The sequence below is a fragment of the Bombina bombina genome, chromosome 1 (assembly GCF_027579735.1).
Source record: "Bombina bombina isolate aBomBom1 chromosome 1, aBomBom1.pri, whole genome shotgun sequence".
NCBI lineage: Eukaryota > Metazoa > Chordata > Amphibia > Anura > Bombinatoridae > Bombina > Bombina bombina.
The window spans coordinates 1,031,018,458-1,031,032,243 of NC_069499.1; the positions used below are offsets into that span (position 1 = coordinate 1,031,018,458).

Here is a 13,786-nt window from a genome sequence, read left to right on the forward strand (position 1 = left end):
GGAGGAAGAAGTCGCCGGAGGAAGAATTCTTCTTTGCCGCTTGGAGGAAGACATCGCCGGAGGAAGAATTCTTCTTTGCCGCTTGGAGGAAGACATCGCCCGGATCGGATCAGGAGTTCGGCCCGGTGTGGTGAAGACAAGGTAGGGAGATCTTCAGGGGGGTAGTGTTAGGCTTTTTTAAGGGGGGTTTGGGTGGTTTTAGAATAGGGGTATGTGGGTGGTGGGTTGTAATGGGGGGGGGTATTGTATTTGTATGCAAAAGAGCTGAATTCTTTGGGGCATGCCCCACAAAAGGCCCTTTTAGGGGCTGGTAAGGTAAAGAGCTTTGAATTTTTTTTAATTTAGAATAGGGCAGGGAATTCTTCTTTGCCGCTTGGAGGAAGACATCGCCGGAGGAAGAATTCTTCTTTGCCGCTTGGAGGAAGACATCGCCCGGATCGGATCAGGAGTTCGGCCCGGTGTGGTGAAGACAAGGTAGGGAGATCTTCAGGGGGGTAGTGTTAGGCTTTTTTAAGGGGGGTTTGGGTGGTTTTAGAATAGGGGTATGTGGGTGGTGGGTTGTAATGGGGGGGGGTATTGTATTTGTATGCAAAAGAGCTGAATTCTTTGGGGCATGCCCCACAAAAGGCCCTTTTAGGGGCTGGTAAGGTAAAGAGCTTTGAATTTTTTTTAATTTAGAATAGGGCAGGGAATTTTTTTTATTTTGGGGGTTTATTATTTTATTAGGGGGCTTAGAATAGGTGTAATTAGCTTAAAAATCTTGTAATCTTTTTTTTATTTTTTGTAATTTAGTGTTTGTTTTTTTTTGTAATTTAGTTTAGTTAATTTAATTGTATTTTTAGATAGATGTTTGTAGTTTATTTAATTTATTGATAGTGTAGGTGTATTTGTAACTTAGGTTAGGATTTATTTTACAGGTAATTGGGTAATTATTTTAACTAGGTAGATATTAAATAGTTAATAACTATTTAATAGCTATTATACCTAGTTAAAATAATTAACAATTTACCTGTAAAATAAATATTAACCCTAACATAGCTACAATGTAATTATTAATTATATTGTAGCTATCTTAGGGTTTATTTTATAGGTAAGTATTTAGATTTAAATAGGAATATTTTAGTTTATAAATGAATTAGATTAATTTAATATAAATTTAGTTAGGGGTGTTAGGGTTAGATAGAGTTAATATAGTTAATATAAATACTATAGTAACTATATTAACTATATTAACCCTAATATAATTAGGGTTAATATAGTTAATATATATAATGTAATACCTATATTAACTATAATATACTTAGGGTTAATATAGATAATATAGCTGGCGGCGGGGTAGGTAGATTAAATTAGGGGTTAATTATTTTAATAGAGATGGCGGCGGTGTAAGGGGCTTACATTAGGGGTTAATAATATTAATATAGCTGGCGGCGGTATAGGGGGATTAGATTAGGGGTTAATAATTTTTATATAGGTGGCGGCGGTGTAAGGGGTCAGATTAGGGGATAGATAAGGTAGATGACAGCGGTGTAAGGGGTTCTAATTAGGGGATAGATAAGGTAGATGGCGGCGGTTTTAGGGGCTCACAGTAGGGGGTTAGTTTATGTAGATGGCGGCGGGGTCCGGGAGCGGCGGTTTAGGGTTTAATAACTTTATTAGGGATTTCGGGGGGGGGGATCGCGGTTGACAGGTAGATAGACATTGCGCATGCGTTAGGTGTTAGGTTTATTTTAGAAGATCGCGGTTGACAGGGAGATAGACATTGCGCATGCATTAGGTGTTAGGTTTATTTTAGAAGATCGCGGTTGACAGGGAGATAGACATTGCGCATGCGTTAGGTGTTAGGTTTATTTTAGCAGCCAGTTTAGGGAGTTACGGGGCTCCAATAGTCAGCGTAAGGCTTCTTACGGCTGCTTTTTGTGGCGAGGTGAAAATGGAGTAAGTTTTCTCCATTTTCGCCACGTAAGTCCTTACGCTGCATATTGGATACCAAACTGCGCTGGTTTGGTATACCTGCCTATAGCCCAAAAAACTACGGGCGACGGCAGAAATATACGCGCGTAACTTCTAGGTTACACCCTATATGTGATACCAAACCCGCGCAAATATTGGCGTCGTCGGCTTTTGCGGGCGACGATTTTTATCGGATGGACCCCTTTATGTTCCGGCGTTAGCCCATAAAACTCTTAACTACTGACTTTTATATGCGGTAGGAGTCGTGGAGGTAGAGGCTCTTCCGCTCACTTTCTCCAAGATTTTTAATACCAGCATTAGCCAAATCCTATTAAATAGACAGGATACGCAATTGACGTAAGGGGATTTGCGATATGGAAAAGTCGCGGAAGAAAAGTGAGCGGTAGACCCTTTCCTGCCTGACTTGTAATACCAGCGGGCGTTAAAAAGCAGCGTTAGGACCCCTTAACGCTGCTTTTTAAAGCTAATGCAGAACTCGTAATCTAGCCATAAGGATTTCCGTCAGTCTTCTGCTTTATTTGTTGTTTTCTCTGGGAAACGCAAGAGTCAGAAAACTATGGCTACTTCTCTTTCTTTGTGGCTGAAGAGTATAATTTACTTGCCCTATGAAACTGCTGGACAGCAGCCTCCTGAGAGAGTCACGGCTCATTCTACGAGGGTTGTTTCCTCTTCCTGGGCATTCAAAGATGAAGCTTCTGTGGAACAGATTTGCAAGGCTGCAACTTGGTCCTCTCTACACACTTTTTCAAAATTCTATAAACTCGATACTTTTGATCGTCTGAGGCTTCTTTTGGGAGAAAGGTTCTTCAAGCAGTGGTGCCTTCCGTTTAGGTTCCCTGTCTTGTCCCTCTCTTATCATCTGTGTCCTCTAGCTTGGGTATTGATTCCCAATAGTAATTATAGATGATCCGTGGACTCACCGTGTCATTAGAAAGAAAACAAAATTTATGCTACCTGATAAATGTATTTATTTCTTGACACAGTGAGTCCACGGCCCGCCCTGTTTATTTAGACAGTTTTTTTCGTTTTATAAACCACGGGCACCTCTGCTCCTTGTTACTTCCTTTCTCTCCTTTTTCTTCGGTTGAATGACTGGGGTTGGAGGGAAGGGAGGTGATATTTAACAGCTTTGCTGCTGTGCTCTTTGCCTCCTCCTGCAGGGCAGAAGTGATATTCTCAATAGTAATTATAGATGATCCGTGGACTCACAGTGTCAAGAAATAAATAAATTTATCAGGTAAGCATAAATTTAATTTTTCATTTGTGGTAAGATCACATAACTTATGGAAAAAGTCTGATATTTACATTGGTGTTATTTCTGTCTTTACATTTAAAAAACTGCAATTTCATAAGGGTTTGTAGACTTTTTATAGTCATTGTGTATTTTTAATCAATATCTCAATTACATAGTGGGAATAATGGATAATCATTTTTATACTATGAAAGGGAGTTGAAGGGTGCCTAAATAACAAACATCTGGCATTTTATTTATTACAAACTAATATAATTTAATTCTGACAAAATATATTTAGGGATGGATCATCCCACTAATCACCTTGAGAAAAATGGGAAGAATGCATTCTGAAGACAGACTTAATGGAAATTAGGGCTGATCTTCAAATTTTTCCAGGGCTGCTTTTTATTTCCTGTCCAGCCTTGCTTGATGATCAACATAATACCCAATAAATGATATACCAATTAGTTCACCAAACACATCATATCAACACTTGATCACATGATAAACTATAAATAACTCATTATGAATATACAATGCGATCACGTTACAAGTATCTGATCAAAGCCATACTAATACTGTACATCTAGCATGATGTTACAAAAACATTAAAAATGTTAAAGCATATTATAGTCCATCATAAACTATTCAAAGACAGAGATGATACAAAATAAATGATCTAACTCATATCTGTTCGCTATGTGCTATCGGCATCTCCCAATCATGTAATCGATGATCATGTGACTATGTAAATAACTATCATGTATTTGTAAACACATTCACTATCAAACATACATAATTATTTAAAACAACTATATTATCCATTTCATGACAGCATCATTGAGTCATCTTGATTTATCCTCAACGACATGATCAATATCATACTTTGTTTGTAAATTGTCTCCATGTGTCATAGTATTTGACACATATCTGCCTTTTAATAATACAACCACTTTATTATTTCATTACTCATTCTGTGACAAATTTAATCTCTAATTATGAAAAATTCCCTGAAATTGGCTATAACCTCTCAACAGTGAGTATATTAAATGTAACTATTTAAACATTATACTAGCCACATTAAGCATTGGTATCTGCAGTATATCATATAGTAACTTATGTTGAGAGAACCCCTGATCTCCCAGTAAACTTAATTGTGTTCCTTATATAAGTGCAACCCCTGCAATATTTAACCCTAACTACAACCTCTCCTCCACTGCAATTTACCACAACTGCAATATATCTGCTACCAATGACCCTTACCTTGTGGACCTCCCAACCACCATTAACCCTAAATGGGAGCTATTTGCTATAAACCTTTACCATGGACTCACTACCTCTTTCACGCACAGCCCCTTCTATCACTAGCATTCTATCCAAACTCATAATAGAACACCTTGCCTCCCTACCCTACACTCTAGAACAAGTCCTATCACCCAGGGAATCTCCTACATTTGACATCCCCAGTACAACTACTCCTCTCCACACAAGGTTATACACCTATAATTTTAAAGACCACCCTTCAACAAAGAGACCTAGTAAAAGCTTAACATAATTAAATTTAAAAAGTCTAGGCCTGGATCAGTTTTCTTCTGTAATCCTAATTAGTTAAGTTATTAACCAATTATGACAGACTGAAGAAGGCTTAGTTCTGAAACTGAATGATCTAGACCTAGTATGGCACAAAGTGGCATGATATATAAAACGAAATTTAAATCATAGCACAATTAGCAAAACAACATTCATGTCATCCTCAATAACTGTGTTCTTCTTTTGCCGACTAAAGATTCGCTGAAGGTAAAGTGTGACCTTCAAGTGTCAAATAATAATAAGAATCATCATACCAGTGATCTGAGCACAGAGAGTCGCCTCTTCCTAAGACGGGGGCAGGAATTCACCATAGTTCTGGGCTTCAAAAAGCAGCTGCAACTAGGCAAAGTATCTCTCATTACAACAACAGGTAAGTCATAAATCTTAGGGTGTATCTTTTACTTTCACTCCATAAAAGCCTAAGAACAAACTAAATCATGTAATTTACATGCTGTCTAATACATGTGCACATTTCTTATCAATTTCTAATGCATGAACTCTGTTTGGAATTTCATTAAGGGTGAAAAATAAACACACTCATTTTATAGCCCATCTGTAAACCTTTCCACAGGAAACCTGAACTATCAGTGTTTTCCACTTAAGCAGAGCATTCTGGGTAAAAATATGCAAATATGCAAATTATGAGCGTAATGCCTCATGATTTTGCTTCAAATAACCATATCACACATATAATCCTGTATTCAGGAAAACTTACTAATACGCTGAGAATCAAACATTCATTAATATACTAAGGGGAAGATTCTATAAAATATGCAAGTCTAGATGTGGTTTTCCACACCGACACTCGCAGGGGTAGTAGCCCTCATGGAATTCTATAAAAAAAACAGGGGCTGTCCCTGCTAGTGGTGAGAAGTTTCCCATAAAAATAATGAGAGCTTTCTGTTCGGTAAAAGTTTGCAATGGAGAGCGAAGTACAGAGGGGGAAGCCAGTGTGCTTTAAAACTTGAATATTGCGCTTAATGCAAATCAAATGATGCTGTTTTCAGTGCATTGTATCTTAAAATTGCTGCAATTTTTAGGTTTTCCTTTCAGAGTAATTAGTGGTTTAAGTATTTGGTGAAAACTTGCTACTTTTTAACTGGCAAGAAAGAACAGTGAGAATTGAAGTAGTTCATGTGTGTCATATAGATTACATTGTGCTCACTACCGTAGAGTTATTTAAGAGTCAGCACTGACTGGCTAAAGTGCATGTCTGTCAAAAGATCTGAGATATGGGGGCATTCTGCACAGGCATAGAAACAAGATAATCACAGAGGTAAAAAGTATATTAATAAAACAGAAATAAAACATACAGAGAAAAGGTGCCGAATGTGTGTATCATTCAAATGGTAAATGTGCACAGAGTTGCTCATACACAGGGTACTCACATTTATCCTAGCACCCAAAAGTGCTAAAGATGTACAGTATGCTGGATACTCTCAGCAATCCAGCTGGATAAAACTGACAACCTAAACAGCAGCTTCCAGAGTTCCTCCAATGGCCCAACTAGATGGTAGCAGCGCAAATTCAATGAGGCGGTTCAAGTTAAAACACAATTTATTAAAAACAGATCTAAAAAAAAAATTTAAAACAATGAACCAAAATGTCTAGCAAGAGGTTGCTATCTCACTCTCTCAAGGCTTTGCATTTTTTCAGTATATCCAAACATCGTTTCATCAGGTGTTTGGATACACCAAGAAACACATTGCAAAGCCTTGAGAGGGTGAGCTATCAACCCCTCGCTAGACATTTAGGTTGTTTTAACAATTATATTTCTATCTGTTTTTAATAAATTGTGATTTAATTTGAACTGCCTCATTGAATTTGAGCTGCTACCATCTAGTCGGGCCATTGGAGGAACTCTGAAAGCTGCTGTTCCGGTTGCCTGGTGTCAGCAAGCTGGATTGCTGAGAGTATCTAACATGCGTCTTTAGCACTTCCGGGTGCTAGGATAAATGTGATTACCCTGTGTATGAGCAACTCTGTACACATTTACCTTTTGAATGGTACACACATGCTGCGCCTTTTCTCTGAATCTTTTATTTTAGTTATCTTCCACTGATTGTGTTTGAAGAGCGCAGCCATCCTTTTACCACATTGGAAAGTATTGATATCCTATCCAGATTGGTATATAGAGGACCTAGACCGCTGTGGTTATTAGACAATATATACTACAGTTGGTATCCAGAACTTTTATTATATTCCCAACTAATAGGGGCATTTGTTTATTCAACTGAATATTAGAGATATATACTCCCCCGTGTAGGGACTTCCTCAGGTGATGCATTTGTATGCATTTTAGACACAATTAATGTTTCTGAGCACCCACTTTTGATAGTTAATTTAATTTAACTTTAGGTGCTTTTTTTATTAATAAAACAGTGTTGGTTATGCAAAACTAGAGAATGGGTAATAAAGGAATTATCTATCATTTTAAACCATAGAAATTCTGGAGTAGACTGTCTCTTTAAGTCAGGTTTCATATAGGGGAACCCTGTGCTCACTTTTCAAACTTTTTTTTTCAGGCCCAAATCCTTCCAAACAAAATGGTACAAAGAACAAATTTCAGATCTCCAGTCTTGGGAACAGGAAATCCTGGAGTGCCAGGGTAACATCCAGTGACGTTAATTCATGGACAGTGGCCATCACCTGCCCAGCGAATGCCCTCATTGGAAATTACACACTGTCAATCAAAGTGACCAGCACATTTCACACTTTTGTACAAGATCTGGGGAAGTTTATGTTGCTTTTTAACCCATGGTGTTCAGGTAGGTAGGTGCAGACTATATAAGGGAATACAACACAATACCAAGAGTGTTAACCCCCTGTTTGTCAGAAACTATCACAATGTGTTTCAGCCCACTTTAGCAGCCAAGGGGTTTTAATGCTTCTTAAACTATGCATTTAGCCAGAAATATCCTGATGCTCCATTGTAACAGTTAGACATGATTTGCTTCAGGAATGCAAAAATCCTGGTTGCTGCCTGCATGCTTAGAGTTCCTTTTTTAAGTGTATAGCGACATAGGGGGCACTCAAAGAGACATTAAATAAAATGTTATCTATGCATAGTATATATCAGCAACTAAGCACTGAATTGCAAAACATTTGAATACAAAATAAATGTATTAAAAGCTTTTAAAGGAACATTGTACTTCTCAACATTTCCCAGAGGGTAATTGGTCTTTGCGATCACATTCAGTGACTTGGATGTTAAACTTTGCGGTCACGTGCAGTGACTATAATGCAATCCTCTCAGTGTGGACTTGGCCGTCACTTGTAGTGACTGTAATGAGGTCTTTGCGGTCACGGAGGTGACTAGTGGTGGGGTCTTTGCGGTCACAAGTGGTGACTAGGAGTAGAATCTTTACCGGACATCAGTGATGTTATACAGCAAGGTCTTTGCGGTCACAGATTGTGACTTGCATGTATTAACTTGCGGTTATATCTTTTTTATTTTATTAGGGGGCTTAGATTAGGTGTAATTAGTTTAAACTGCTTGTAATTCTTTTTTATTTTTTGTAATTTAGTGTTTTTTTTCGTCGTTAGTCTGTCGGTGAAGGAGGATGTTCCACGTTGGCGGGATGAAGATGGATCCGGAAGAAAGAAGATAGAAGATGCTGCTTGGAAGAAGACATCGCCCGGATGGAAGACCTCTTCTTTGCAGCTTGGATCAAGACTTCGCCCAGATGGAGGACCTCTTCTTTGCCGCTTGGATCAAGATTTCTACCGGATGGAGGACATCTTCTTGCTCCGCTTGGATGAAGAATTCGGCTCGGCTGGGTGAAGATGACTCAAGGTAGGGAGATCTTCAGGGGGTTAGTGAAAGGTTTTTTTATGGGGGGTTTGGTGGGTTAGAGTAGGGGTATGTGGGTGGTGGGTTGTAATGTGGGGGGGTATTGTATTTTTATTTTCAGGCAAAAGAGCTGATTACTTTGGGGCAATGCCCTGCAAAAAGCCCTTTTAAGGGCTGGTAAAAGAGCTGGTTACTTTGGTAGTTTAGAATAGGGTAGGGCATTTTTTTATTTTGGGGGGCTTTTTTATTTTATTAGGGGGCTTAGATTAGGTGTAATTAGTTTAAACTGCTTGTAATTCTTTATTATTTTTTGTAATTTAGTGTTTATTTTTGTATTATAGAATAGTTTATTTTATTGTATTTTATTTTAGGTAATTGTAGTTAATTTATTTAATTAATTTAATGATAGTGTAGTGTTAGGTTTAATTGTAACTTAGGTTAGGATTTATTTTACATGTAATTTTGTATTTATTTTAACTAGGTAGCTATTAAATAGTTATTAACCATTTAATAGCTATTGTACCTAGTTAAAATAAATACAAAGTGCCTGTAAAATAAATATAAATCCTAAAATAGCTACAATGTAATTATTAGTTATATTGTAGCTATATTAGGGTTTATTTTATAGGTAAGTATTTAGTTTTAAATATGAATAATTTAGTTAATTTTAGGAATATTATTTTGTTTAATATAAATTATATTTATGTTAGGGTTAGAGTTAGGTTTAGGGGTTAATAACTTTATTATAGTAGCGGCGACGGTGCGGGCGGGAGATTAGGGGTTAATAATTGTAGATAGGTGGCGGCGATGTTAGGGAGGGCAGATTAGGGGTTAATACTATTTATTAATGTTTGCGAGGCGGGAGTGCAGCGGTTTAGGAGTTAATACATTTATTATAGTGGCGGCGAGGTCCGGTCAGCAGATTAGGGGTTAATAAGTGTAGTTAGGTAGCGGCGATGTTGGGGGGGGCAGATTAGGGGTTAATAAATATTATATAGGGGTCGGCGGTGTTAGGGGCAGCAGATTAGGGGTTCATAGGGATAATGTAGGTTGCGGTGGTGTCCACAGCGGCAGATTAGGGGTTAATAATTGTCATGAGATGCAGGACATATGCAGGACACAGCAATGATGGTACAACTCTATTTTATTACAGAGCATAGCAATACACATCCAGACAGGTTGATTGTACTAAACTAACTGCGACACAGACACCGGACCTAAGCCCCGCCCCCCAGCTAGTGACATCACATCCTGCTATCATCACATCTTCCCCTTTTTCAAAGGCAAAGCATACATTCGCATATATTAAATAACAAGGTACACCAACAGGGTATACAACAACATTTTGTTTTAGAACATTATAAGAACAGATAGATTAGAAAACATGAACAAATAAATTACATCCTGACTTGGACATCGGGGTAGACTACCCTAGTCCACAGTGACCATGGGATTATTCTGCCCATACTTCCGGTCACTGTTCTAGCTAAAGTCAGTCCCTGTATCGGGCCGGAAGCCTCACCACTCTTCCGCTTGATGTAACTTTGCATGAACTGTCCTCTGATACAGAAGATGGTGAACAAGAGTCTGCTGGAGGCAAAGATATATCCCCGCTATGATCTTGCTGAGGGGAAGGCACCTCTCTTAGAACAGGAGATCCCACCGGCGGTGGTACTGAGGTATCCGGTTCCAGACTCTCAGGTACAGGCTGAAGATGTCTTCGGTTACGGCGTGTAACCGTCCCTCCCTCTGTAAGGACTGTGTAAGACCTTGGTTCTGGAGAGCGGCCCACTACCGTAGCAGGCGTCTTCCATTTCTTCTCATCATCCAGTTTAATTCTGACACTTTGGCCCGCTTTCAGTTCCTGTAAAGGCCTGACAGAATGTCTCCTGTCGTAGAAGAAACGATAACCCTTTTTGGCCTCTTCATCCCTCCTAAGGACTTCGTCCCGAGGAACAGGGCCAGGCGGCTTGAAGACACCCACTGAGGGTAAAGTGGTGCGAATCTGGCGTCCTAGCATCAGTTGTGCCGGGCTAAACCCGGTGGCTTGAATGGGCGTCGCCCTGTATGACAAGAGGGCTAGGTACGGTTCAGATTGCTTTAGGATGAATTTTGTTGTTTGAACTGCCCTTTCAGCCATTCCGTTGGCCTGCGGATAATGTGGACTTGACGTGGAATGTACAAAATCATATTCCCTGCTGAAAGCACTGAACTCTGTAGAAGCGAACTGCATGCCATTATCACTCACCAGCTCCATTGGAATGCCCCAGCGGGCGAACAAGCTCTTCAGGCGAATGATAACGGCCTGACTTGTGATATCATTCAGGGGTGCTATTTCCAAATACCTGGAATAGTAGTCAATAACAACAAGAAACTTTTTCCCGTGCAGTTCGCACAAATCAGCAGCTATTTTCTGCCACGGCCCCGCAGGCAGCGGAGTAGACATTAAGGGCTCCCTTCTCTGAGTAGGCCGGCGTTCCCGGCAAAAGGCACATTTAGACACATGATTTGCAATGTCGGAGCTGATCCCAGGCCACCACACAGCTTTAGCTGCTCTTTCTCTGCACTTTGTAATGCCTAAGTGGCCATCATGAATCCTGTTTAACATCTCCTTCCTCATGCTGACAGGAATTACAATACGGTCTTGGAACAGCACCAACCCCTCCAGCTCCGTGAGCTGCGACCTCTCTGGCTGGTAAGCATTTAAAGACATCCAGGCTGCCCGGCTCTCGGGCCAGCCATCTCTTATGTACTTTATAACTTCTTGCAGATCTGTGTCCAAATATGTCTCTCTCTTTATCTCTTCCAGTTTCCTTGAAGAAATGGACTTAGAGGCCAGAACTGAATCAACATACACTTTTACATCCGACTCTGTGGAGGATTCTTCAGCAGCAGCCAGCGGGAGCCTGGACAGTGTATCTGCCACAACCAGCTGCTTCCCCGGCACATGCACTGCCTGAACATTGAACCTGAGTAGTCTCATTAAAAGTCTCTGGCATCTCAAGGGTGTTTTGTCGATGTCATAAGAATTGATAAGAGGGACTAGCGGTTTGTGGTCAGTTTCCAGACTAAATTTCTCCAAACCCACTAGATAACGCTGAAAGCGCTCACAGGCCCAAACTGCAGCCAGGCACTCTTTCTCAATTTGAGCGTATTTTGACTCCGCAGCCGTCAGTGTGCGGGAACAGTAGGCGATGGGCTGTAGTTTGTTGTCATTCAGTTGCAGGAGTGCAGCCCCCAACCCATAACTGCTTGCATCAGCACTAACCACAGTCTTTTTTGAAGGGTCGTAGAACCCCAGCACTGGGGCAGACCCCAGCAGGGACTTAGCATGCAGGAACGCTTTTTCTTGTGAGGGTCCCCAGACCCAGGCAACATCTTTCTTAAGCAACTCTGTGATAGGGTGCAAAACTGTAGATAAATCTGGAAGAAACTTGCCCACGTAATTTACAAGGCCCAATATCTGTCTCAGCTCATGTACATCAGAAGGGCTTTTCATCTGTTCGATAGCCCGAATTTTCTCGGGGTCCGGCTTGATGCCATCCCCGTTGATGATATGCCCAAAGTAGCATAATTCAGTTTTCCTAAAATGACATTTTTCTTTATTCAGCTTCAGCCCAGACTCTTTGATAGCCTGCAGCACACAACTCAAACGCTGATCATGCTCCTCCACTGTAGACCCATACACTAGAATGTCGTCCATGACGACTGCTGTGCCCACGTGGCCACTCAGGAGAGAACTCATTTCCCTCTGAAAGATCTCAGGAGCGGAGGATATCCCAAAGGGAAGTCTGCAGAAACAGAACCGACCTACCGGAGTGATAAAGGTAGTCAGTTTGCGGCACTTTGGATCCAGGGGGATCTGCCAAAAGCCGCTAGAAGCGTCTAATGTGGAAAAGAACTTCGCCCCAGCCAACTTCGGGGCTATATCTTCCAGTGTCGGCAGCACAAATCTCTCCCTCTTTACTGCCTCATTCAACCTTTTCAGGTCCACACAGATGCGCACCTTTCCGTTTTTCTTTGCAACTGGAACAATGGGGGCACACCAATCAGTTGCTTCAACAACCTCTTCAATAACCCCCATAGACTTCATGCGCATGAGCTCTTTCTCCACTTGAGGCATGAGCGGGAACGGAATTCTACGAGGAGTAGAAATACTGTACGGGACTGCGTCACTTTTAAGTGCTATACGGACAGGTTTGCAGCTCAGTAGGCCCAACTCGCCAAACATATCTTCAGAGATCTCATTCACTCTGGCCACGAGGCCCAAGTCACAGGCTGCTTTTCTGCTCAATAAACTGTTAACACACTGACCTCGGATCACATGCACCCACATGGTGAACTTCCTTTGTTTGTACTCACAGCTGGCCAGAAATTTCCCCACACAATCAATGCGGCCACCAGGACTATGAACATTTGTAGTAACCTTCGCCAGCTGGGGCTGTCGAGGCAGTTTCATAAATTCAGCAAAAGACATTACAGTGATATCAGCTCCTGTGTCAATCTTAAAATCAACATTGGCTCCCATTACAGTAAAGGTAACTTTCCAATCTTCCTCTGAGCTTGTCCGTTCCACAACAGACCCCACAAAAGACACTTCCTGACCCTCCTGGTCACTGTCCACCTGCATCTCCTTAATGTATTCAGTTTTACACACCACTTCAAAATGGCCTATTCTGTTACATTTTCTGCATCTTTTATCTCTGGCCGGGCATATAGCACTCTGATCATGAGCCCGGTAGCACCGTGTGCATCGGCCATGTTGCGCCCATCCACTTCTAGGCCTTTCCAGTACTTTAGATCTACCGCTCACACTGTGCCTTTCACTAGTAATTTTCCTAGACTGTTGCACTTCATCCACAATACTCTCAGACCTCAGATCAGCACTTTGCTTTTTCACCAGTTCACTCTGGCGGGCCATCCTAATAGCCCCGTCTAATGTTAAATCAGGCTCTAACTGCAGCTTCAGGGAGACTTCAGCATCTGCAATTCCAATAACTATTCTGTCTCTGATTTGCTCTTCTTTAGCAACACCAAACTCACAGAATTCAGCTAATTCATACAGGCTGCGCACAAATGACTCCACAGATTCTCCCACACGCTGATTACGTTTGTGAAAACAAGCTCTCTCATGAATCACATTTCTTTTGGGCACAAAGTGGGCACTGAGTTTATCCATAACTATATCAAAGTTA

The 13,786-nt window shown here is 40.8% G+C and overlaps 1 protein-coding gene across 1 annotated transcript in view; it reads left to right on the forward strand.

Annotated features, from left to right (window-relative positions):
• Positions 1-13,786, forward strand: part of LOC128664454 (protein 4.2) — a 165,406-nt gene that overhangs the window by 19,312 nt on the left and 132,308 nt on the right. Inside the window, exons 2-3 of the mRNA XM_053719290.1 lie at positions 4,995-5,168; positions 7,324-7,566. Of these exons, the coding sequence (XP_053575265.1) occupies positions 4,995-5,168; positions 7,324-7,566 (417 nt within the window). The remainder of the gene's footprint in view (positions 1-4,994; positions 5,169-7,323; positions 7,567-13,786) is intronic.